Genomic DNA, 23,238 nt, shown 5'->3' with positions numbered 1-23,238 from the left:
CAATAATGTGCCGTGATGTTGCCCTTGGCCGCCAGCGTTGCTTCCCTTGGAGCACTACGTTGTTACCCTGAGCCTAAAGGAACCCTGTCTGTGACACCACCAAACCTACCGAGATTTTACAATTGAACGGCGAATTTCCCACACAAAAGACTGATAATTGAGCATCTCCTAGTGGCCAATGGCTCGGGCAAGCTGCAGGGCTACTGCAATGTGGCATTGGGTGGGGCAATAGTGTGGTGTACGGTGTACAATCGACAAAATCCAGGTCGCCAAACTGCCTCAATGATTGATATTACCTATCTTTCAATCGAATTTATATAAATCTGATGATCCCATTGAAATGAGTAAACAATTCTTTGTGCCATGATAGCCCTGGAGATATCATTGTCCAGGCCGAACACGGTGGGTGAGTCAGATCTCCCTACAACATAAACCGATAACAGAATTTTGACGCGCTCCGATTGGCCGACATCGGCAAAGTCGGTGAGAGCACGTGCCCACGGAGTCGGGGGATGAAAAACCTCTTGTTCCCCTTCTTTCCCGTTTTCCTCCCCCATTATTTCTCTATCAAATCACAACGCAAAAAATATCTCCATGTTGCGCTAAATAGCGACCCTTCATCTCTCTCTACCATACCCTGACTGCCACCTGCTCAGTCGCGCTTATGTGTTTGGCACCCTCGATCTTCACCTCCCAGGACTATATCTCGGACCACCTCTGGAAAGCCAACATCAACTGAAAAGCACAAAGCTTTCTAGTGATTTACAACTGTTACTTATAAAATAAAAATGATCTCCAACCTCTTCAAGGCAATGCCTCCCCGGGCTTCTGCCTTCGCCTCCATGAAGCGACCTGTTCAGGCTCGCTTCATGGCTACTGTGCGTCAGCGTGCCGCTATGGAGCCTGCCACCTTCACTATCCGTGATGGTCCCATGTTCTCGGGCAAGTCTTTCGGTGCCCGCTCCAACATCTCCGGCGAGGCCGTCTTCACTACCTCCCTGGTTGGATACCCCGAGTCCCTGACCGATCCTTCATACCGTGGTCAGATCCTGGTGTTCACCCAGCCTCTGATCGGCAACTACGGTGTCCCTTCCGCCGAGAAGGATCCCAATGGACTTTTGAAATACTTCGAGTCCCCCAATCTCCAGGCGGCTGGTGTTGTTGTTGCCGATGTTGCCGAGCAATACAGTCACTGGACTGCTGTCCAAAGTCTGGGCGAGTGGTGTGCCCGTGAAGGTGTCCCTGCCATCTCTGGTGTCGATACTCGTGCTATTGTCACGTACCTGCGTGAGCAAGGCTCTTCTCTGGCCCGTATTACCGTCGGCGAGGAGTACGATGCCAACGAGGATGAGGCTTTCACTGACCCCGAGCAAATTCATTTGGTGCGCCAGGTCAGCACCAAGCAGCCTTTCCATGTTGCTGCTGCTGACCCTCACTCCCACGTTGCTGTCATCGACTGTGGTGTTAAGGAGAACATTCTCCGCAGCTTGGTCGGCCGTGGCTCCAGCGTCACTGTCCTCCCCTTCGACTACCCCATCCACAAGGTCGCCCACCACTTTGATGGTGTCTTCATCTCCAACGGCCCCGGTGACCCAACCCACTGCCAGGATACCGTCTACCACCTCAAGCGTCTGATGGAGACCTCCCAAGTCCCCATTTTCGGTATCTGCCTGGGTCACCAGCTTCTGGCTCTGGCCACCGGTGCTAGCACCATCAAGCTGAAGTACGGAAACCGGGCTCACAACATTCCCGCTCTTGACCTCAGCACTGGTCGCTGCCACATCACCAGCCAGAACCACGGTTACGCCGTTGATGCTTCGACTTTGCCCTCGGACTGGAAGCCGTACTTTGTCAACCTGAACGACCAGAGCAACGAAGGCATGATCCACAAGTCTCGTCCCATCTTCAGCACCCAGTTCCACCCCGAGGCCAAGGGCGGTCCTCTCGACTCCTCGTACCTCTTCGATATCTACCTGGACTCTGTGCTGAAGTACAAGAACAACCAGGTTGGCCTCTACCCCCAGCGTGACAGCCGTCCCAGCCCTCTGCTGGTCGACCTGCTCGCCAAGGAGCGTGTGGGTGTTCAACCCACCATTGGCCAACAGAACGTGGTGGCCGCTGCTGCCGCTGCTGCCATTGCCGCTGCTGCCTAAGTATGTCGACGTACTTCCAGTAGGAGTTCTGGTTTTTGAAGGTTCAATTGGTTGTTTGGGTGGATATTCTTTCGTGTATTTTGTTCATAGTTTCATGGATAGTATATGAAATCAACAGCATTAAAAACATACTTTGATGCCCAAGCTCTTTGTAGTCGTGTCATCTTCATCATTGCTCTCGACCCCTAAGTTCTACTTGGCCACTATGGATACCACATCTTCATCGGAAACCATATGTGACAATCCTACCCGCTGTGGAACATGTCTCGCGCTCGCTCCCCACACCATCGCATACTTGAATGTGTCCTTGATTGTGCGATGGATCTGGTCACAAACATCCTCGATGGTAGAGTCCTTCCGAACGATGAGCGCCTCATCGAACTTAGGATCTTCTCCCTTTCTATAGATACGATAATCGTCAGACACCAATGAAACTAAAAGTCATGAATATATCATACCGTTTTGTGTAAAGCCGCATTAGTCTCAGTTCCTTCCAGATGCGTTCGACAACGTCTTGCACGCCGAGGTCAAGTTCACAACTCATGACGGCTGTGTAAGGCTCGCGGGCAAGGGCATCAAGGAATTCGAGGCCGATGCTGTCGACCTTGTTGTAGACGTAAAGACTGGCAGAAAAGGAGAAATATTAGCATTTGCTAGTTAGATATCAATTATCATTAGTGTCAATCTTACCAGCGGATGTACTTCCGGTGGTCCTTCATAATAACATCGATAAAGTCGTCGATCGTAGCTATAACGGGGTCGCAATCAGTAATTTGGCCTGGTTGTTGTATCAAAGCACCACATACCATTCTCATCTCGCACGAGTACCTCGCAGTTAAGAATTTTGTAATCCCGGAGCACGTTGTAAACCATCTTTTCATCCAAACTCTTTGGGGGAGTGGCAAAAGAGATCTTCATGCCACCGGCCTTCTTGATTTTCAAGTAGATGTTACTGGGGTTGTATCAGTATTTGAATCCGCGCAAAACTTCGAATGATGTATGACATACGGCGGCTCCTTGTTCAACCGAATGCCCACGGCATCCAGCTCGGCCTCGAGCAAAGCTCGCTGTTCGGCACGCTTTGTGGCGTCCAAAATCATCAAGATCAAATCACTTGTCTAGAAGCAGAAGTTTTGTCAGTGTTTCTGTACTCTTTCCCATCGAAAAGGCTAGCCCGCTCACCTTTGCGGCCGAAATGACCTGCCGACCACGGCCTTTGCCCTCGGAGGCACCTTCGATAATACCTGGCAAATCCAAGATTTGAATCTCAGCACCACCATACTCCAACACTCCGGGAATAGCCGTCAGCGTGGTGAAAGAGTAGGCTGCAGCCTCACTCTTGGTCTTGGTGATTTTAGACAGAAATGTAGACTTTCCGACAGAGGGAAAGCCAACAAGAGCCACTCGTGCATCGCCGCTCTTGCTGACATCGAATCCCGCGCCGCCGCCAGAGCCAGCACCTCCCACTGGCTCCAAAAGCTGGGCTCTTAGCCGGGCAAGCTTTCTGAAAACGTTGTCAGTTTATTTGAAATTCAAGTCAGAGGATGGAGAGAGACTATACCCTTTCAATAGACCCAAATGGTATTCTGATTTGGAGATTTGAAAATTAGATCAAACCCTCCTTCAATCAAAAGGGTATCTTACCTGTCGCCTTATTCTCTGTGGGTCATTAGCGGGGTGATATATGTTTAGGTCTGAGGATAAGAACACTTACTCTGCGTCCGACGCATCTCATCTTCGATCCTGTAAAAGATTAGCAAAGTAGGACATTCAACAATTAACAAGAAACATACTCCTTAATCTTTTCCGTAATGTTCACCATCGTGTCGGTTTCTAAGGCTTGTCGCCTGCGAAATCACTAAATCTTTTTCTGGTGCTTCGTTTTGCCTCCAGAGATGAAATCCCGCCGATGTGCCCGCGGCACCTGCCAAGCCTTTTAAGGTTACGTAAGCACCTCAGTCAACGGCCCAGGACGTCAACCTTTTTTTTGAAGCTCAAGCTTAACCTTCCAACTCAACCTCTCCAACACACACACACACCATGGCAGATACATCGGTTGCTGAGCCAGCAGCTCCCACTTCTATCACCACTCCCGATACCCTTGACCCCAATGCCGAAGAGATGATTGTGGCAACAACCAGCACCGCGGACGACACTCTGCAAGGAGATCAGCAGCTCCAGTCGGTCAAAAAGACCAAAATTATTCGCAGGAAGAAACGCCCAGCGAGGATACAAGTCGATGCGTCAACCGTTAAAGCCGAGCCCGCGCAGCAGCCCGGACTTGACTATAACATTTGGTACAACAAAAGCGGCGACAACGACGACAAATATGGCCTCAGCCAGCCCGCGCCTAGTCGCTGCAATATTGCGCGTGACTCGGGATACACTCGCGCTGATCGCATTCCGGGCTCATTTTTCTGGTAAGAAAATCTATCCTTCATGGCTTCATGGCTATCTTGCGCGTCGCAGTAGACATTTGCTAATCCTTTTTCCATTTTATCTAGCATACATTTTGCGCGAGGTGTTTGCGTGAAAGGTCAAGACTGTGAATACCTCCATCGTCTACCGACGATTCATGATATGTTAGTGTGATTCCCATGCCATACACCATTCGAGGATTCTTTCACTTTGTTAGACTCCTCGGATACAACACAGCCCGGCTAATCAAGTCATTTATAGGTTCAATCCGAACATGGACTGCTTTGGTTAGTGTCATTTCCAACCATGCTGTTGATAATTAAAAACGGGCGACTGACTCCAGACTATAGGGAGAGACAAGCACAGCGATTACAAGGAAGTGCGTATCATGTCTTTGTGATTGGGAGATATTGGTTTGGTCTGAACATATCGCTAATGCTACTTGAAATAGGATATGTCCGGAGTAGGTTCGTTCACGCGCCAAAATAGGACAATCTACGTGGGCCGGATTACGGTTTCGTGAGTACCTCGAAAAGTTATACTTCATCTTCTTGCTAATCAATATCTAGCGATGATATCGAGGAAGTGTGCTCAAGGCATTTTGCGGAATGGGGTCAAATCGAACGAACAAGAGTACTTACCGGACGGGGTGTCGCTTTTGTCACCTACTCGTCAGAAAGTAACGCACAGTTTGCGTAATATCCCCTCCCCAGGCTCTCTGTTTGTACCGAACTAACACATGAGTAAAGTCTAGTTGCGATGCAAAACCAGAGCTTGGACCATGAGGTAAGTTCAATATTTTAACCCGCGAGATGCGATATATGATACAAAGGAACTAACACACAAGTAGGAAATTCTTAACGTACGATGGGCAACGGTCGACCCGAACCCAATGGCACAGAAGCGCGAGGGACGCCGGCTAGAAGAGCAAGCTGCCGAGGCTGTGCGCCGGGCTCTCCCCGCGGCTTTTGTAGCAGAGATCGAAGGCCGAGATCCCGAGGCTAAGAAGCGGAAGAAGATCGAGGGAACTTTCGGACTACAGGGCTATGATGTTCCAGATGATGTGTGGCATGCCAGAACTCGTCAATTGGAGGATGCGAGCCAGGCCGCTCAGCTAGAGGCGCCTGAACAACCGATGATGATCGAGTCTGCTTCGGTTTCGGCACAGGAGCAGCAGCCACAGAGTAATGGCATCTTCTCCAGCTCTGCGGTTGCAGCCCTACAGAGTCTTAATGGTGGAAGGGTGACAACCCAGGCACCCAAAGCTACTGCTGGACCGTTAGTCACCTACGGCAGCGACGATGAGAGTGACTGATTTACGTGCAGTTTGTGCGGCACCTTAATCCATCATGATTGCGAATTTTTTCATGTACAACAGCAACGATACCTCTGTCAAAATGTTATTTCTCTCCCTGCATCTCCATACGAGATATTCGTAAATATTATTTCTGGGCGTCATTCATCACTACATGTATGGTATCATCCCGAGCACTCGCTAACTAAAATACAGCAGTGAGAGTGTCAAACAAAATGAGATACATCCACCCATAAAACAAATGCAAACACCACGAGTCCCAATGATCTGAGACTTATGCTTAACTTAACTCCACTTCGTCGCTCTTTCCCCCATGAGATCAATCAGTCGTAAATTCATTTCTCGCTAGGGTCCCAGGTCATAGTACACGCAGGAGCCTGTACGGTAGTTGTAGATGAAAGCATTCGTGTAGCTTTCTGTAGTATCATTTGTACGATTCTCCACGGCCAAGTCAGTGAGTAGCTCGTGCACTTGACTGAGATACTTCCGCTCTGTCAGCGGTGCGTTCTGAATCACACTGCGCCAGCTCTCTGCGTCGGAGAGACGCGTGTCCCGAATAGCGTCGAGAACTTCGTCGCGGGTATCGATGGCGGCGACGGGGCCGTTGCGGGCGTTTTCGGCTACTTCCCGAGAGGAAAGTAGGGCTAGCACGCAGCGTATCAGTTAGTATATTAAATCAATTGAGAATGCATTCACTTGAAATATAAACATACCTGACTCAACAATGTTCCTTCGGTTCGTCTTCTTGCTTCGATGCTGGGGGACGAGGATGCGCACATCATTTGCCCGTTCCTGGAACGCGAGAGCTTCCTGCTGGCTCAATTGACGGGATTGGCGGGGATCAGCAGTTCCCTCTCGATGGTGGCGAGCCTGCACTTCTGATCGAAGCCACTGCACAAGTTCAGCGGTGCGGATATCGAATTCTTCCTTGCGCATCAGGTTCCGAACTTTAAACCCACGCTCTTTGCTATCTTGCTTGGCGATCACAATGCACCGGTGATTGGAGTCTTTGTATTTTGCTAGAAGCTCTTCAAGTGACGAGGCATCGACTGCAAGCTCCGCGCTTATGTTGTTTGACCAGAGTTCTTCAATAAGTTTGACTCCTGTTGTTCGGAGGACGGTTGGGTCAAAGCTAGCAACAAGTACATCACACTTTGTTGGAGGTCAGCAAAAACTACATCAGACAGGTTGAGATGGAAGGTCACTTACCCGACGGGCCGCCCAGTACAGCTCAGCGCTTGTCTCGGAATCCTTCGACGGAGCCTTGGCCTTCAGGTAATCGATCATTGATGACCGTAGTCGATCCGAACCGAGGTTGAAACCCACAGCATGCGCTTGTGGTCGATTTGATAGGACATTAGGTGAGAATTCCTGAATCAATCGGTCGTATCTGCCACCAGCAGCAAACACATCGCGTCGCTTGCTATCAAAAATACACTGGAACAGTATGCTACCGCGGTAGAACTTGTCATGAACACTGCTGAGTGGGTTGATGTAGATTTTTCGTTTCACGCCGAAACTCTGCAAATAGGTCATGAGCACGTTCAAGCGAGCGAATATTGGTGAAATCCGCTCTGCATATTCAGTTCCTTCCATGATGTTCTGCAGCCTGCGTTGTGTATCCTTCAACGAGTCTGTATTATATTCATTAGCGTATTGTCTCCGATCTGAGAAAGTAAGCTTAACTACCTCTGAAATCGAAACGGGCAAGGTCATCCAACGAAGTTGAAGCAACACCAATTGCCGGGGCCCGGAGTTCACTTCGAATCTTTTGCATGGTATATTTTCCAACATTCAGCTTACTGAGAACCTCCTTGGCCTTTGGAATTTGGGTAGGCGTGATGCGACAGAATTCCATGATAAGTTGGAGCAGATCGGAGTGGTTGACAAGGAAGCACATCGGAGTAGACCTCAAAGGTGGGAATTCCTCAATGATTTCATCCAAGACCTTGATCACTTCTGCCTCTTTTAAGGCTAGGTCCAGGGTGTTGTGGGATACAATATCAAAGTCAACTTCGCGGTGAGTTCGTGGTTCGCTGCCATGGGGTGAATCTCTGTAGACTGTGCCGAATGCAAACGTCTTCTCCAGTGAGCGATCTTGTCTTGGAATTGCTCGTGCATTTGGAAGTGTAAGATCATAAGGCAGCTGTAAAAGATTTCCGGATGCATCCAGCACACGTACTGCACCGTTGTTGTAATGCTGGGATCGGGGAAAGAGCATTTGCCTTGTTGACTCAACAGCGCCATGTCTTCGAAATATTGAGGTTAGCTTCTTCTTGACCAGGCCCTGGACAAGTAGCTCGTTGGCGGCGGGTACCGCATGCGAGTCTATGTCCCAAGCAATATCTTCGAATTTCTTAGGCGACTGAGAAAAGATGGCTGATAGAATCTTTTTGTAGTCGGGTGAATTTGGATCCGAGAGAAGATGCACAATAGCCCGTCTGAATGTCTCTTCCTCAACCTGAAGAGGTATCTTCCCACTAGACAAAAGGTCGGATGCTGTGGGGCGTTCGCTCGGGGTATGGCTCAGAAGAGATTCAATGATCTGGCCTTGGAGCAACTTATCAGATTGCTGGAAAGTGGGCGGAAGAGTGTGGTTCTTTTCTCGGATTTCTCGAAGAGTTTGATCTCGTTCCATGCCAGTTGGCAATGGATGACACATCTCGAAGAAAATAACACCGAGCGAAAACATCTAGAATGCGTGAGCATATACTTGTAGTGCCAATTGTATATTCACTACTCACATCCACCTTCTCATTGTAGTGCCCCGAGACAACTGACTTCATCTCCGGTGCCACATAGTAGGTTGTACCCAAACTGCGAGTGAAATCCCCCTCGAAGTCGGCGGCTGCGGACGAACGCACGGCCGTGGTGAATTGACCACTTGTTGCAAGACCAAAGTCACCAATACGGGGATTATTTGCAACGTCAATGAAAATATTGTCAGGCTTCAAGTCACGGTGTATGATGCCGTGACTATGGATATGGCTCAAGCCATCGAGAATTTGCCGAAAGAGACGCCATGAACGCTCGGTATCATCGCACAAATCATCCCTTATTAGATCACGCAAAGTCTTGGGCAATATTAGTCTAGAACAGCGAGCAGAGCGAGATTAAAAGACTTACATGCTTTTCACAGTACTCCATCTGGATGTAGAGTGTGGTTAAAATAGGCCTGGCATAAGAGCCAGATCTCGCTCGGCTGAGCTCAACTTCCTCCACACTTCCGGAAGCAACGCGAGTGTCATTTACCCTGTTCCTTTCTGGCGTCTCTGGGTGAGCAGGGTCAGATAACGTTCCTTCGTTTTCATCATCGCTGTCTGATGCGGCAAACTCTATTTTCGGATACCCGCTGGAGCTGATGAAATCGAGGCCACCTGTACTGAATCCGTGGTGATCCTGGCTAGCGTACGGGTCACCTTCGGTGGAGGACATAGCCTCTTCCTCAATGTGATTGAAGTCCTCTTCAAGCCAAGCAGTGTAGTATCGGACAACATAGGGATGATTCAGCCGGGACAGCAACATGGTTTCGGAAAGCGTGTCTTTCAACGCTGCGGCCGATGTTTGAGAGATCTTCTTTATTGCATACAACCGACCATCGAGCTTGTTCCGGGCTTTGACTACCTGTCCAAATCCACCACGGCCTAGCTGACCTGCCTCATCGAAGTCTTGGTGGTATCGTGAGAAAGCTGGCATGGCTCCAAAAGAGTCTAGGCGTGGTTGTCTCTGAAGGGACAAAGATCCCGACGCTCTTTCTCGCATCTTTAACGGCGCATCCACCCGGAAAAACTCGGACGGTTGGAGTTGGAAAGCAGTCGGACGCTTCCTGGGATCTGGGCGGAAGAATTCACAAAGCAAATCTTGCAGGGGCGGCGAGAGCCCCATAGACACCATCAACTGATTGGCGGAGGTGTACCTGAGGAGAACATCCTTTCCAAAGCCCATCTGAAGCAGCACAATTCCAAGATCCCAGACATCGGTCTTCATGGAGGGAGGAGAACTGTCCTGTGTCAGCTCCGGGGGTAGCCAAAGTGGTGACTTTGACGCCGCGAAAGAGGGCTTTCCACAGGGAGAGTCGGGCAAAGCTTCTTCGACGTTTGACTGCAGTTTAACGATAGTTTCACCAGAAGGAGTCCTGAACAAAAAGACTCGGCCACAATGAATGTTCCCATGCACAAAACCGCTGCGGTGGTAGAACTCCAGAGCCTCGAGTAACTGAATCATCCAGCCGCGAAGCATGTCAACAGCTACGGTCCCCACGATATCCAGGAGCTCGGAAAGGGAACCCTTGTTTGCATATTCCAAAAGCGCGAAGACGGTCCAAGAATTATCGGGTGAATCGAAGTCGATAATTGGGCGATTGATTTTAAACCCCACGAATTCAACAAGATTGGGGTGTCGCAATCGCTTGATGCCCTCCAACTTATCCTCACTGGTGCGCATCTGCTCACGGAATGTCAATCCTTCAGAATTATTCTCGTTGAGGCAAAGCTCCTTCAAAACAAGCAGCGGGACATGGCATCGGTTCTCGGACACAACAGGCCTGACAGTGAAGGTCTTTTTGCACTGTTTGCTTTGCAACAGGGTCTTGCCATGAACGGCGCGGAAGACCAGTGGCTGCTCATCGGTGTCATTGACGGCCAACGGAGGATCAAAACAGATGGCACCGGGTGTATTTTCCACAAGATCGTCTACATAACTCATATCCGCGCCGCCAGTTCGACTCTTTCGTCTCAAAATGCGAGCCTTGTTGCGCTGTCGCATCTTGTCTTGAAGCATTTCTTGTAGTGCGCGCTCTTCCTCGACAGCTGCAGCCTTTTGTTTGCGAAGTTCCTCTTGTTTTTCTAGGTCTGCGCGTTGAAGAGCAGCTGCCTCTTGCTCCATACGCTCCTCTTCAAGGCTGGGTAGGTCTTTGTCCTGTGCTTGTGCCTGAGCAACATCCTCCAGAACATCTTGGATGGACACCGCCAGCTCGTATATCATCTCACTCCCGAGCAGCGATTTGGGTTTGTTACGTAGGATTTCTTGTATTCGGGAACGCGCTCCATCGCGAAAGCCGTCGAGATTTCCCGGCGAGAGATTGGGGATTGTTTTAGGATATGTAGCTGGCAGTTCGACTAGCAAAATGAGTAGTACGTCTGGATTCGAGGAGGATCGCAAATGGAGCTTGAATGTCACATCGGAGGATTGCTAGAGTGCACGGGTTAGTGACCACGAGGGGCGGCCCAAGCAGCTCGAAGAGTGCACCCACCTGCCAGGCCGACCGCCTATTTTCTACTTCTTCAAAGTCATCACCATAGATTGAACGCAGAGCTTCCACCTCTGTCTGGTGGATTTCTCGGTAATTGGTTGTAAATATGGGGGACGTCACGGAGGAATCGGAGGTTTGGTTTTTCTGGCGGGAGTGCTTCTTCCTCTGTTTGGGAGACATCGCGGGGCGTGGCGAGAGCTCGCCCTACATGCGACCCTGAGCGTCGTACGACATGGGGGCTGGTGATAAAAGATGAAAGGGTTATGGGAGGTGGAAAAGGAATTGGGCAGTCTTTTTTTTTCCCTTCCCCTCTGAGGCTAGAATAAACAGGCGGTCAGATCATACGCCCTTCCATTTATAGAGTGGAGATGCTTAGTATAAATGACGTCCCCGTTTGGTTTAACTGTGGATTTATGAATTTATGGATTTACTGCTTATATTGAACTTTGACTTAATTGCATTTCATGATTCTGGCACGTTGTGTTTACTTCAAAGTCCTTCAGGAGATATCCCCATGTGTCTATTGACTCGAGATTGAGTGTATCATCATCGTCAAGCCAAAGAACCATTCTCCCTGCCCAATAGTGGACCCATATATCATGAGATGGTGAGGTGGTGAGCTGGCATATACCGAAAAGGGTGGCAATTATTGTCACCGCAATAGTCGATCATTTCTGCTCGTGTTGTCTTTGTTCCAGCTGTGACCATCACACACGATCGAAGACACCGAGCAACAAGCTGCCAGCCACAGTAATCATTGGTGCGTATCCCCAGTGATTCCACTGTCCTTGGCCATGCGTCCAGCAAACATACCCATCTGCAAATGCAACGCTGCTAGCGGCAATCAAGATCCAGCCCAGGGTTGAACGGGCGCCGAAATACGAAGCCGCATATATGGCAGCCCCCATGAAGATGTCCCGGACTCCATAGATTGCCATTAGACTGTCAACCATCTGCTTGTCCACTACAGAGGTAGGTGGCTGGAACTCGAAGAAAGTGAGAGCATGGTTTGGACGTAGGATAGCGTTGATACCGAATCCGACAAATGTGGTTGCAATGGCGGTGGCAGCTAAGCGGAGAACAACCGCATGGGAAAGAGGCATCTTGTTGTGCCAAGCCAGTCTTATGTTTGATGTTTGCGTAGTATCTGTAGTGGCTTGAAGATTTCAGGGATTTAAGCGCTGTAAGGAACCACAGTGTAGTCTTCGAAGTTATGGGAAAGACAAGAATTCAGGGGTTCTTATACAAGAAGAAAGCATATTTGTAATATGACTTTGAGGGCAGTCGGAAGCCGAAGACGAAGAATTCTAGGCTGCAAGGCTGGTAGTTGTAGGCTCCAGGGCTGATTGTATGCCAAGTACCCCAGGGTATGTCCTTTGTACACGCACGTGTGGACTCCGTACACACCCACACTTAATGTATGGGAAAACCAACAGGGGCCTTCTAGCAGCCAAGTCGAATACCTTCCAAGGCAAATGAAAGAAGAAGAAGAAAAAAAAGTAAAACCAATCTCCCCAATCTCAAATTCTAAAAAGTCCCGGGAAAAGTGCCAAGTGTAAACAAAAGCCAGAAGCCGAACAGCTTATCGATAAAGTGATCGGCGCTTCTGCTTTTTCCGACCGCGTGGACCATAAACATTGAACTTCAACTTGGTTTCAAGGCATTTTGAGGTTTCTTCCAACCCTGGCAGTCAAAATGCTGGACTGGATCAAGGGGAACGAGCAAAGCGCACAGGCTACAGGTGTGGTGATTATTTTGACCTTTGAAGCTCTTGCTCTAACGTGATGCTATAGATGACTCCAAGCTGCTAGAACCCCCTGAGACCCCAGGCCATGTCTTTGCGATTCGTGCGTTCAAGAGTGCTCTGTTTGGCACCCCTGGAGCCGAGGAAGATGAAAACAACGCGTCCCAGAAACAGTCCGGTCACCAACGAAGCAAGAGTGACACGATAAAACTAGCGCCAACAGAGATCAAGACCGACGCGAAACCAGACGACGCGACTTACAACCCCACGGGATCCCCCACGAAAAGCATACTTGTTACACCCGGAACCGCGTTGCGTCGTAAGACGGTATCCTTTGGCGAAAGTGTCATCGACAATGAGGGGAAACGCCCTGGCTCGGCCAGTAAGCCAGCCAAGACTCCACCAAATCCTTCCGGAACCCTCAGTACCCAGTGGATGTCCGGATCATCAGATGGAAGTGGCAAGCCGAGGAGCAAACTCACCCAGACACTCATGAATGCGCGCGATAACGCATCCAAGAACTCTGATCCGGCCAAGTCTGATGAGAGCACAGGAGAAGCGAAATCCGCCATAGTCTCTGGGTCGAAGGATACCCTCGACAATGAAGATATCACTATCAATCTGGAGGACCCCCACTCAGAGTCAGGCAAGTACTGGAAAACCGAATTCGACAATTACCGCGTGAGGACCAATCGAGAGATCAAGAAATTGATCCACTACCGCTCGATTGCCAAATCCTACGCTCGCAAGAAGGATACAGAAGCTATGCGGCTGGCCGATAAGCTGAAGGAAGAAGAAGAAAAGGTCGCCGAGATGGAAAGGCAGGTGTCACGGCTTGCTTCTTCGATGGTCGGGGAGGCATCGACAGGCGATAAAGAGCACCTGGTTCAGGGTTTAACCAAACAAACCGCTCTTGCATTACAATACAAACAGCAAGTTACCTCGCTGCGCAACGCCTTGGAACGGCATGATGTCGTAAGCGATGCGGCAAATCTCACACAAAAGAAAAGGGAAGAATTGCCTTCAACCGCCCCAACGGACGAGCTTCGCAAAACACAGCAAGAATTGGAACAAGCCAATGCCAAGATCGAGGAGATGAAAAACCAGCAGTCCAAACTGAGCACACTACAGGACCTCGCGCAGAGCTCAGAAAAGAAAGCCCAAGCACTCGAGAAAGAGAACAACACTTTGAAACAAACTCTGGCCCGAGTGAAGCAGGAAATGTCCCGATATGAAGGCCGGCGAAAGGACAAGGAAACAAGACTGAAGCAGAGAGAGACCAGACTGGAGCAGCGGATCCAAGAATACAGAGAAAAGCTCAAAACGGTCTCCCAAGAGCACCGTGCCTCGGAGGAGAATTTGAGAAATTCTTCCGATGCAGAGCGCCGCCACATGCAGAAACAGATCGACCTTTTGAAGCTGCGACTTGGTTCTACTGAACGCTTCCCGGCGCTACCTTCCACAGAGCGGCAATTCCAAAGTCCTCGCAAAGACCACACGGGCGTGCAGGTATTTGACTTTGCCGGCCAGGATTTTACCGGTGAGGACCTTGAGAAACCTGAAGAAGAACCCACAGAAGATATAGAGCTTCCTCCAAGCCCGAGTCCACGCTCCAAAGTACGCGATTCGCGACCTGCTTTGCGCAGTGCCACTTTGGGTACACTTGGTACGAGGCCGAATGCCCGAGATATAGCCGCAGATGACGACGAGGTCACCCATTATCTGAACGAAATTCTACTGAAGCCCCGGCACGAATCCCATAATGCTATGTTGGATGAAGTCCCTCCGTCATCGCCTCCAGATATTTCAGCCCTGAAGTCGCTGAATCGCACGTTCTCAAGACGCCGACTCGGTGAGGGCCAGCGGTCATATCGGAATCTGAACCTCCCTGCTGAGGACGACACTCGGCTCAGCAACCGACAGACACAACGTGAACGTACTCACATCAAATCTACCCTTGATTCAATGTCAGGTCTCCCATCTCGCGGCCGGTATTCAGGATACACCGTTTCAGCGGGTGAACGCGTGGGCAAGCGGTACGGGTTGACTGATTTTCAACGTGAAGCTCTCTCTCCTGAACGAATTGCCGCTGCCAAGTCACGGCTCAGGCAGAAGGACAGTCGAAAGATCAAAGCATTTGGAAAGGAGAATATTTGACGTCTTTCGTCACGTTAATTGTTTGGATTTGCTTTCTGATTTGGAAATAAGGAGTGGTTTTTAAGAGCATTATGGGATGGTGTTCAGGTTCATAAGCGTTACTCTTTTTCATCCCCTTCTTGCTATCTACGTTTTCAACGGAAAACTATTGTTGAATTATTGCTCAATAAGAGACTCTTCTCTAGCATCAGGACTGCTCGTAGGCACTGTTCCCAAACTCTCCAAGCCAATGAATGGCTGGGCAGTGGTATCTCTTATGGCAAGCCTCTTCGCTTCTCTCGTTGTTAGAGCGAGATTGGTACATGGCTATTGTATCATATCACACCTTTATTCACAATTCTAGATTAGGTATTAACTCGTCTACTTCTAGCTGTGATACTTTACTAATCTAGTTCATCTACAAAGGTTCCATATTGGCATATTCACCCAGTGTGCAACGGAATAAGTCTACCGTAGAACACGGTCGGTCGTGCCTAGTGCGCTCTCAGGCCTTGCCGTCAGAAAGCGACACGACTGCCCATTTCCCGCCCCAGGCCCACTTGCGAGACTCAGAGCCGCCACCTCCAGGCAGTGCGCGGAGCTTCTCGTCCTCGCCAGCGGGGAGACCGACAACAGGATCAGCCTTGCAAGTGCGGAAGGCTAGAACACGGATCCCGGACTTGGGGCCAAGCGGACCGATGGCTTCTGTGAAAGGAGTGGTGGGATCCCATTGGGCCTGGATATTGTTAGCAAGAAATCCAAAACAAAGAACGCCGGACTTACATCATTGACCAACTTTCGATAGTTCAAGTCACCCTTGAACAAAACAAGCTCGCTCTCCTTCAAATCTTCGAACAGCTCCGGTGCCACGGATGGCATGCGCCAGTAACCGCCCTGGGTGGTCCAGAAAGCGTGTGGGCGCAAGATCAGCTTACCATCCTGGTGGAACTGGCTCCACTGCTCAAAGAGGAATTGCACGTTGGAAACCTCCTTCTCCGAAAGAGGGGGGAATGTCTTGCCCGAGTCATCGGCCGCTGTGTAAAAGGCCTGCGGGTCGACCATGCTGTTGAGCAGATCGGAGAAATCCTTTGGCGTTACATCTGACACGAACCATGGCATGCGCTTGGGGTGGAGCACGACGCTGGTTGCCAGTCCGGCGGACAGCAAGTATCCACTGAGAATTAAGTCAACGAATAACTCAAATCCGGAGTTGTCTAGGACGATGTCGACGCGGCGCTCGCCCTCCTTCTTCTCTCTCCGCGCCTTTTGCATTGCCTCGAAAGCAGCATCAAGGTCGTTTACAATGATGTTCTGCTGCGATGCTTTGCGCGCCTCGGAGCCCTGTAGTTTCTGGATATCCTCGTAGGTAAGAGATGTCAGAAGTGACAGATCGGTGGCATTACCCCATAGGCAGATCTCGCACATCTCCGAGAAGAGAAGCTTCTCTGCCTGCTCGCTTTCCTCTGCCGACTTGTTTTCTCTTGCTTTTCCCGACTCTGCCTCTATCGCTAATTCACGGTATCTCGCGGCCAGTTCTAGTACGGCGGGACGGGACGACTTGAATGTATCCATCTTCTGGCGGGCGAATACATCATAGCCCTTCCAATGCTTAGACAACGCAAAGAGGGCTTCCATGCGGCGGTCTATGATGGTCGCCTGGTCAGTATTGCCATAGTTTATCTCATTTCCTGTTGACCGGGGTATTAGGCTTACAGAGGTAACACTCTGAATAAAGCCAGGCCACATCGTGCCAGTGGGGGTTTCCGCGCTCTTCCAGCTCCTTGTTATACGAGGCGATATCCGGGTGTCCGTCGTCATCCAGGGGGCTAGCCACAATAGACATGTTAGATGAAGCTCTTTTGGTTCTGGCATAGAGGATGAAAAGACTCACGTGAGTTGTCGGTCATGCTGAAGCTCATACTTCAACTTGGCCAAGTTGGCAATAATGCTCTTGCCTTCATTTGCCTTCTCGTTGTCATTGACACCTAAAACAGTGCGGTGAAGATCATCAATAGCGCCAGTCTAGAGTCGTCACACATATTCAGCAATTGATCCCCCGGCTATCGATTGTCTGCCGCAAGCTCACGATAATGACAGGCCACCGCTCGTTGGCCGAGATCGAGGCGAAGCTCGACTTGTCGGAGGTGAGGTATTGAGCTGCTCAGATTAGTCCGTTGTATTTTATGGCCGAGCAGGAATACTTACGGGTCTTAGGATCGAATTCCATGACTGCTATGCAAGATGTATCTAGACCGAGGACAAAAAGAAGTCAAAGTGGCAGAATTGAGGGGACGGCGCGGGGCAAAAGCGGTGTGGTGTATACAGTTGGCGACGTCAGAGCTACTCAGAGCTACTCGGAATACATCATTCATGCACATAAATACATTTGGAACATCAATTCTAGGTAGATCTCTTGGGCAACGCCGCGCTTGAAAACCAAATATGCCATCACATTCCCGAAAGAATAGAGTTATTCGCGTATGCCTGGGACAGTTAGCTGGGGGAACTTGATTATGTAGATGTTTTAAGGTCATAATCTTACCATCGGTTTGATATCGGGGTGTGGCACTGCCTCAAAGACTTCATATGCAAGCTCGAGTTCAGGGCCGATGTTGATGTAAGCACCCTTATTTTCAGTCGAGTCGCAGTACTTGGGAGCGGAAAAGACGGTGATGCAACGACCATCGTGCTCGACTTCGTAACCGCCCATCCGCACCTCGTGGGAGCGAATGATAGCCTCCAGGCCGTTGTTTTCACAGAAGCGCTTGGTCACATCAGGGCCAAATTGGAGACCGACACCACGCTTGCTGGGGCCGCGACCAGCCTCGGTCTGCGGGTCTGTCCAGAGCATCTCCATCATCAGGCCCGCTTGGCCAGGCTGCCGTTGGTTGTGGCGGTTGAGCTTGCGGATATCATCCAACTTGATCTTGTCATCGGAGAAGAGACCACCGTGCAGGACAAGGTATTTGTCACCAATCAAGGTGGCCAGCGGCAGAGCCGAGAAGGACTCGGAGAACACCTTGAAGACCCGCTCGTTATATTTAGCCTTGCACTCGCCTTCGAAGCCGTAGACCTTATTCATATCATCCGTCTCGTGGTTTCCACGGTTAAGGAAAAGACCGTTAGGACGCAACCACTTGTATGCATAGAGCAGTAGTGCGATTTCGCAGGACCAGGAGCCACGGTCAACAAAGTCACCGTTGAAGAGGTAAGCGTGGGTATCGGAGGGGGCACCGTTTCGTCGGAAGATCTCGAGCAAATCGAAGTATTGGCCTGTTCAATCAGCAACTGCTTCACTCGAACATAGACAATACATACCGTGCGTATCACCGCAGACTGTCAGCTTTTTGCCCGATTCCACACCAATTTCCACCATCGTAGCCTCGTTGTATACGAGATCCTTGACAGCCTTGATGATCTGGAAAACATATTTGCGATGGATCTTCTTTCCATCCTTAAAGCGCTCAATCATATCATCGATGAACTCCTGCGACATTTCCTCGCCAAGTCGCACACCATCATAACCGTCCTCAACATTGATAGCATCGATATCCAAATCTGCAAAAGCAGAAGGCGGGTCTGAGATCTCAATGGCCCGCTCGAACTCTCTACGGCGCACGAGCTTCTCACACTCGGCAGCCTTCAGCTTGGCATTCTGGTTGGCCGGTTCGCGTCTAACCACGGCCTTGAAGTCCTTCAAGGCCTCCTTGTAGCTTAGAATGGCGGTATTGGCGAGGGCACGTCTCCAGTAGGCCTGTGATAAATGTGGATTTAGCATATATCTCCACTACTGCATCTGCAGGCACAATTTGTCTCTCTTGTCGGGTAGGGATACCGACTAACCTTCACATAGTTGGGATCCAATTCGATTGCCTTGGTGGCGTCCGAAATAGCAAAGCCGAAGGCTTCAAGCTTAATTTGAGCCTGTGACACCAAACAAAAGAAGACCGTTAGCTTTGCCGATCCTAACGAACGTGCACACGACGCTTGGGAATGTGACACCATGATCGTCGGGAACACACCTGGGCCCGGTTGGAGAAGAAGGATGGATCCTTGTCAAATTTGGCAATAGCCTGGTTATAAAAGTCGACTGCGAGAGGCCAGTCGTGCTGAGCAAAAGCCTTGTTGCCCTGCACCTTAAGTGCAGTGGCCACTTCTTGATCGGTAGCCATTTGGGCGGAGAGAAAATGCGAGGGGCACGAGACAGCGATTATCGGTGCGAAACAAGGGCGCGGAGGAAAAGGTGACAATTATACGAGCCGGAAGAGAAAGGACACAAATGCCTGAAAAGAATAAAACTCCTCTAAATCCACTATAGACTAAGAGAGAGAGAAGCGAAAAAAGAAGAAAGCGTGGTCAAAAAAAAAAAGCGAGAGAGAAGAGACTCTTGACCCTGGTTCTCCCATGTTCTTTTTCCCCGATCGCAACGGGTCTTGGCATCGATCCAGACTTGACGGCTAACTCCCATTCATAGCTTTCTTTCTCTCTTCACATCCTCATATTTGCTCCATGTCTTTCTACGCCCCTCCAAACCAGCAGCGCACCCTGCGCGCCTGCATGGTCTGCTCTGTCGTCCAAATTCACAATGTAAGAGCTACTGCCCATCTCCGTTTCCGCGGCGACTCTAACGACCCCGATTACTCCAGAAATTCATGCGTGAAGGCTGCCCAAATTGCGAGAGCACCCTCCAACTCCGTGGGAACAATGATGCTATTCAAGAATGCACGTCACAGGTCTTTGAGGGCCTGATCGCTGTTCGGGATCCGGCTGCGAGCTGGGTCGCTCGTTGGCAGCGGTTGGATAACTACGTGCCGGGCACATATGCGACCAAGGTCACGGGAACAGTAAGTGCATACTTGATTACTGGAGAGATGGGACTCTTTTGCAATTCCCTAGAGCTCTATTATTTCTCTTATCAAGCACCAAATAGCTAATTGTGTCTTTCACATTGACAGCTTCCGGAATACATTATCAACAGTCTAGAGGACTCTGGCATTAAATATGTCCCGTACGTGTTCCTCAAACTCATCCCACTGAGATATCTCCCTCATCATACTAACGGTTGCTTGTTCCAGGCGAGACGGAAGCACTGGCGAGGAGGATGCATGAAGCACCTACCCTTGAGTCTTTAACGCTACACGAACCCACCCTTGCCCGTACAGTCTTGGTTCTGGATACCCCTACGGCGCACACCATTGATTCAATCAAGACATGCAATATGAGGGTGGTTTCAACAATTTTGCTGGTCGTTCGGAGTTTCGGATTGGAAGCATTACCTATTTTTCTTCATATTATTTATTGGACTACAAGGGCATACAGAGCAGATTTGGATTACTTCTTAGGAGTTTATAGTTCCAGTTTTTTCGGCTGGGGACATAAAGATAAGAAAACGGCTTGCAGAGTATATGTCCGTACTCCGGCCCCAATGATTCGGTTTGAGTCATAACCCAATTGTGTGTAAGCACAATGTCCAGGAATATACATGGCATTTTTGTAGTGACATAAAGTCGTGGCAGGAAAGGGAGAAAGGTGAATTCTCCAGAAAAAATAAAAGAAAGAGGGAAAAAAACGCTCATTAAGCCAAATTGAAAACACCCAGGCACTTCTAAAGGTCATTGCCGGCATTTGTTTAGAGGACCTGGACGATCTGCTCGATCTTCTCAAGGAGGATATCGGCTGTAGGAGAAAGATATATTAGTAATGGGTCTTGGGCACAATGAGAGAGAAGGTTAACATACCGTGGTGCTTCTGGAAGACCAGCATAGGACGCAGACGGATAGCAGAGGGGCCACTTCCACCGATGTTGATACCGAAGGACTTAGCCTTAGCGACGAACTGGTCACGCTTGGGTGTGTCCCAGGCGATGAAGGTACCTTGGTTCTTACCACGGAGGTTCTGGAAGTGCTGGGGGTACTTCTCGGAGAGACGGGCGAGGCCACCATAAAGGTAGTCACCAGTGGAGCGGGTGTTCTCAACGAGGCCGAGACGCTCGATCTCCTCAACGATTCCGCGGAAGATCAGGCAACGGGCTGGGTCTCCCATCCAGGTATTGAACTGGCGGTAGGGCTTGTTGGGGCGCAGAGCGGGGTTACCGAAGTAGTAACCGGCAGTCTGGGCCTTCTTGGAGAAGGTGACCATGTCCGGGGGAGAGGACAGGTTCCAGTGATCGTGAGCCCAGAATTTACCGGTGGCACCAACACCGGTCTGCACCTCGTCGACGATGAAGAGGACGTTAGTGCGCTTGGTGATGTCACGGAGACCCTGGAAGAAGGCGGGCGAGGCGTGGTTGTCACCACCCTCGGACTGGATGGGCTCGACCATCACAGCAGCGACGGGGTTGTGGAACTCCTTGATGAGACGCTCAACCTCAGCCAGGCAGCGCTGCTCCTCGGCGGCGTTCTCCTGGACGTGGTCCTCCAACGGGTACTTCAGCTGGGGGAAAGAGGCCTGGGGCCAGTCAAAGGCGGGGATATCCAACTTGTGAATGGCCTTGCTGCGGGTGGTGGACAGGGAACCGAAGAGACGGCCGTGGAAGGCAGACTTGAAGGAGAGAATGGACAGCTGGGGCGAGCCGGGACTCTGGTTGTTCATGGTGGAGAGCAGCTCCTCCTCAGTGAACTCGACTTCGGGGCCACCACGCTGCATCTGGCGGTAGTACATGAAGGCCGCCTTGTAGGCAGTCTCGTTGGCATCAGAGCCAGCCATAGCGGTGAAAACCTGGTTCAGGCCCTTCGGGGCAGCACGGAGGACGCCAGTCTTGAGAACGTGAGCCCAGTCGGAGGAGGGGAAGTTACCCAGGGCCGGACGGTTAATCAGGGCACAAGACATCTCGGACGAGGCGGCAATCTTCTGGAGGTGGGGGTTGTTGTATCCAACGGGAATAGAAGCAATCTGAGCATACCTACTGGGGTCAGCTTCTCTATTTCCAATGGACTAGTGGCTGGTGACTTACACATCAAGGAGCTTGTTTCCATCGAGATCAGCGATGCTAGAGGCGGGGTTAGTCGAGTCTTGATAGTGGGTTGGGGTCTGTCATACTAGTTTCCCACGGACTGGTTGTAGTCAGTCAACATGTTCAAGCTGCGAACATCGAAGACCTCATCGAGCTCGGCGGCGGCGGCCTGGTTCTTAGGTCCGGGGATTGTCCCCGAGACGGAGGGTGCGGTGGGCTCATTGGGGAAGTAAGACTTCTCCGCTGCACGCAGACCGGCAGTGGTAGAAAGAGCGCGAGCTGCCGGGAGGCGAGCTGCAGAGCGCAGCCGTGTGCTGGCACGGAATACCGAGGACATTGTGATTTTGATGTGAAGGGGGGGGTGGAGGGGACAATATGAATGATGCGGGGAGAGAATAGCGGTTTAATGAGCTATCCGGTGTAGAAGAAAGGAACCCTAATCAATCAATACAGCCGTGTGGAAGAAAGCAAAATATGTAGGTTAGATGAAATAGAATGGAACCCCAACAGGCGCAGGGTGGCTTTATACCAGGTGCAGTTGGAGAATGTTATCGGCCTTATCCTGGAGCTCAATAGCTTCTCCCCGCGTATGTTGCTTTTGTGTCGGTGATATTGACCAATCGGGGGCTGTTCTCGACAGCGAAACGCCGAGCGTCCGATGGAGTATGTGGACGGATTAAGAAAGTCTACGCTGGTGGATTCTTGGTCAAATCTATATGGTAAGAGTTTCCATTTGGACGTCCCGGGGAGGTTATTGTATTTATCTCAATTGGGGTCGAGTCGCGCACAAAGAGCCAAAAAAAACCCAAGTCAAGGTCGTCATGTCCCTGCTGTAGATCATTGCGATAAGCTAACTTTAGTCTTGGCATTGTTTCTTATCTGGTGCGTGTATGTCCAGGTGATGTCTTGACTACAAGGTCAAAGTGCGGAGGTCAAGGGGGGCTTTCACCGCAATTTATAGTACATATATATGTACGGAGTACTGGATCCTTTGTAATTTGGTATCGTAATGGGCTCAATTGATCATATAGGTCTTCCAAGGTTGTTTTGTAATCTGGGACCTCCTGTGGAATCTTGATATATATCAGTCAGTGGACGATCCCAATAAATACATATGTAATATAAATATATTTTATTATAAAAACACGGAGAATAGAATACGAGAGGAGCGACTAATAAGTTAACCTATTTTATTTACGCTGATCTGAATTGAACTTGGCTGTTGACTTGACCTTTACTCACCACCAAAGGTCTGTCTGGCTATTAATG

At 50.1% G+C, this 23,238-nt stretch overlaps 10 protein-coding genes across 10 annotated transcripts; 4 read left to right on the top strand and 6 right to left on the bottom strand.

The window, feature by feature from the left end:
* Nucleotides 1–788: 788 nt before the first annotated feature.
* Nucleotides 789–2,153, top strand: cpa1 (carbamoyl-phosphate synthase (glutamine-hydrolyzing) CPA1; the record flags this gene model as incomplete). The annotated part of the gene is made up of 1 exon (XM_057280072.1): nucleotides 789–2,153. The coding sequence occupies one exon, from the start codon at nucleotides 789–791 to the stop codon at nucleotides 2,151–2,153; it is 1,365 nt and encodes a 454-aa protein (XP_057134332.1).
* A 192-nt stretch (nucleotides 2,154–2,345) lies between these two features.
* Nucleotides 2,346–3,975, bottom strand: N7471_007352 (uncharacterized protein; the record flags this gene model as incomplete). Its single annotated transcript, XM_057280071.1, has 10 exons — nucleotides 2,346–2,553; nucleotides 2,612–2,776; nucleotides 2,844–2,901; nucleotides 2,960–3,105; nucleotides 3,162–3,271; nucleotides 3,336–3,657; nucleotides 3,715–3,739; nucleotides 3,798–3,812; nucleotides 3,868–3,896; nucleotides 3,947–3,975. The coding sequence occupies 10 exons, from the start codon at nucleotides 3,973–3,975 to the stop codon at nucleotides 2,346–2,348; spliced, it is 1,107 nt and encodes a 368-aa protein (XP_057134331.1).
* A 218-nt stretch (nucleotides 3,976–4,193) lies between these two features.
* On the top strand, nucleotides 4,194–5,886 carry cwc2 (active spliceosome conformation promoter CWC2; the record flags this gene model as incomplete). The annotated part of the gene is made up of 8 exons (XM_057280070.1): nucleotides 4,194–4,573; nucleotides 4,658–4,735; nucleotides 4,833–4,858; nucleotides 4,922–4,950; nucleotides 5,023–5,090; nucleotides 5,141–5,266; nucleotides 5,321–5,357; nucleotides 5,422–5,886. 8 exons carry the CDS (start codon nucleotides 4,194–4,196, stop codon nucleotides 5,884–5,886), a joined length of 1,209 nt encoding a protein of 402 aa, XP_057134330.1.
* A 345-nt stretch (nucleotides 5,887–6,231) lies between these two features.
* On the bottom strand, nucleotides 6,232–11,317 carry cpcC (putative protein kinase (Gcn2); the record flags this gene model as incomplete). Its single annotated transcript, XM_057280069.1, has 7 exons — nucleotides 6,232–6,530; nucleotides 6,600–7,038; nucleotides 7,096–7,520; nucleotides 7,576–8,578; nucleotides 8,631–8,960; nucleotides 9,013–11,076; nucleotides 11,138–11,317. The coding sequence occupies 7 exons, from the start codon at nucleotides 11,315–11,317 to the stop codon at nucleotides 6,232–6,234; spliced, it is 4,740 nt and encodes a 1,579-aa protein (XP_057134329.1).
* Nucleotides 11,318–11,844: 527 nt separating this feature from the next.
* N7471_007349 (DUF4267 domain-containing protein) lies at nucleotides 11,845–12,240 on the bottom strand (the record flags this gene model as incomplete). Its single annotated transcript, XM_057280068.1, has 1 exon — nucleotides 11,845–12,240. One exon carries the CDS (start codon nucleotides 12,238–12,240, stop codon nucleotides 11,845–11,847), a length of 396 nt encoding a protein of 131 aa, XP_057134328.1.
* A 503-nt stretch (nucleotides 12,241–12,743) lies between these two features.
* Nucleotides 12,744–15,175, top strand: N7471_007348 (uncharacterized protein). The gene is made up of 2 exons (XM_057280067.1): nucleotides 12,744–12,878; nucleotides 12,931–15,175. Exons 1-2 carry the CDS (start codon nucleotides 12,833–12,835, stop codon nucleotides 15,036–15,038), a joined length of 2,154 nt encoding a protein of 717 aa, XP_057134327.1. The 5' UTR covers nucleotides 12,744–12,832; the 3' UTR covers nucleotides 15,039–15,175.
* A 170-nt stretch (nucleotides 15,176–15,345) lies between these two features.
* Nucleotides 15,346–17,281, bottom strand: N7471_007347 (damage-control phosphatase ARMT1 family protein). The gene is made up of 6 exons (XM_057280066.1): nucleotides 17,223–17,281; nucleotides 17,104–17,174; nucleotides 16,909–17,039; nucleotides 16,731–16,843; nucleotides 15,801–16,660; nucleotides 15,346–15,753 (listed from the first exon to the last, which is right to left on the bottom strand). Exons 1-6 carry the CDS (start codon nucleotides 17,242–17,244, stop codon nucleotides 15,523–15,525), a joined length of 1,428 nt encoding a protein of 475 aa, XP_057134326.1. The 5' UTR covers nucleotides 17,245–17,281; the 3' UTR covers nucleotides 15,346–15,522.
* A 184-nt stretch (nucleotides 17,282–17,465) lies between these two features.
* ppt1 (protein serine/threonine phosphatase PPT1) lies at nucleotides 17,466–19,189 on the bottom strand (the record flags this gene model as incomplete). The annotated part of the gene is made up of 5 exons (XM_057280065.1): nucleotides 17,466–17,501; nucleotides 17,560–18,290; nucleotides 18,336–18,771; nucleotides 18,861–18,941; nucleotides 19,040–19,189. 5 exons carry the CDS (start codon nucleotides 19,187–19,189, stop codon nucleotides 17,466–17,468), a joined length of 1,434 nt encoding a protein of 477 aa, XP_057134325.1.
* A 337-nt stretch (nucleotides 19,190–19,526) lies between these two features.
* spt4 (transcription elongation factor SPT4) lies at nucleotides 19,527–20,126 on the top strand (the record flags this gene model as incomplete). Its single annotated transcript, XM_057280064.1, has 4 exons — nucleotides 19,527–19,604; nucleotides 19,664–19,861; nucleotides 19,973–20,025; nucleotides 20,093–20,126. The coding sequence occupies 4 exons, from the start codon at nucleotides 19,527–19,529 to the stop codon at nucleotides 20,124–20,126; spliced, it is 363 nt and encodes a 120-aa protein (XP_057134324.1).
* Nucleotides 20,127–20,646: 520 nt separating this feature from the next.
* On the bottom strand, nucleotides 20,647–22,306 carry gatA (4-aminobutyrate transaminase gatA; the record flags this gene model as incomplete). The annotated part of the gene is made up of 4 exons (XM_057280063.1): nucleotides 20,647–20,693; nucleotides 20,756–21,918; nucleotides 21,970–22,005; nucleotides 22,056–22,306. 4 exons carry the CDS (start codon nucleotides 22,304–22,306, stop codon nucleotides 20,647–20,649), a joined length of 1,497 nt encoding a protein of 498 aa, XP_057134323.1.
* Nucleotides 22,307–23,238: the final 932 nt, after the last annotated feature.

The sequence above is a fragment of the Penicillium samsonianum genome, assembly GCF_028829775.1.
Source record: "Penicillium samsonianum strain IBT 33392 chromosome Unknown utg000004l_segment0_segment0, whole genome shotgun sequence".
NCBI lineage: Eukaryota > Fungi > Ascomycota > Eurotiomycetes > Eurotiales > Aspergillaceae > Penicillium > Penicillium samsonianum.
Note: the sequence above shows the minus strand (reverse complement) of the source record. Positions and strands in the feature narration are given on the sequence as shown.

Coding starts and splice junctions, on each gene's coding strand:
- N7471_007348 (XM_057280067.1), top strand. CDS start 12,833: ATGCTGGACTGGATCAAGGGGAACGAGCAAAGCGCACAGGCTACAG. Junction 12,879..12,930: donor GCAAAGCGCACAGGCTACAG/GTGTGGTGATTA, acceptor GTGATGCTATAG/ATGACTCCAAGCTGCTAGAA.
- N7471_007347 (XM_057280066.1), bottom strand. CDS start 17,244: ATGGAATTCGATCCTAAGACCC. Junction 16,844..16,908: donor CAGCATGACCGACAACTCAC/GTGAGTCTTTTC, acceptor TATTGTGGCTAG/CCCCCTGGATGACGACGGAC. Junction 16,661..16,730: donor TTATTCAGAGTGTTACCTCT/GTAAGCCTAATA, acceptor CGACCATCATAG/ACCGCCGCATGGAAGCCCTC.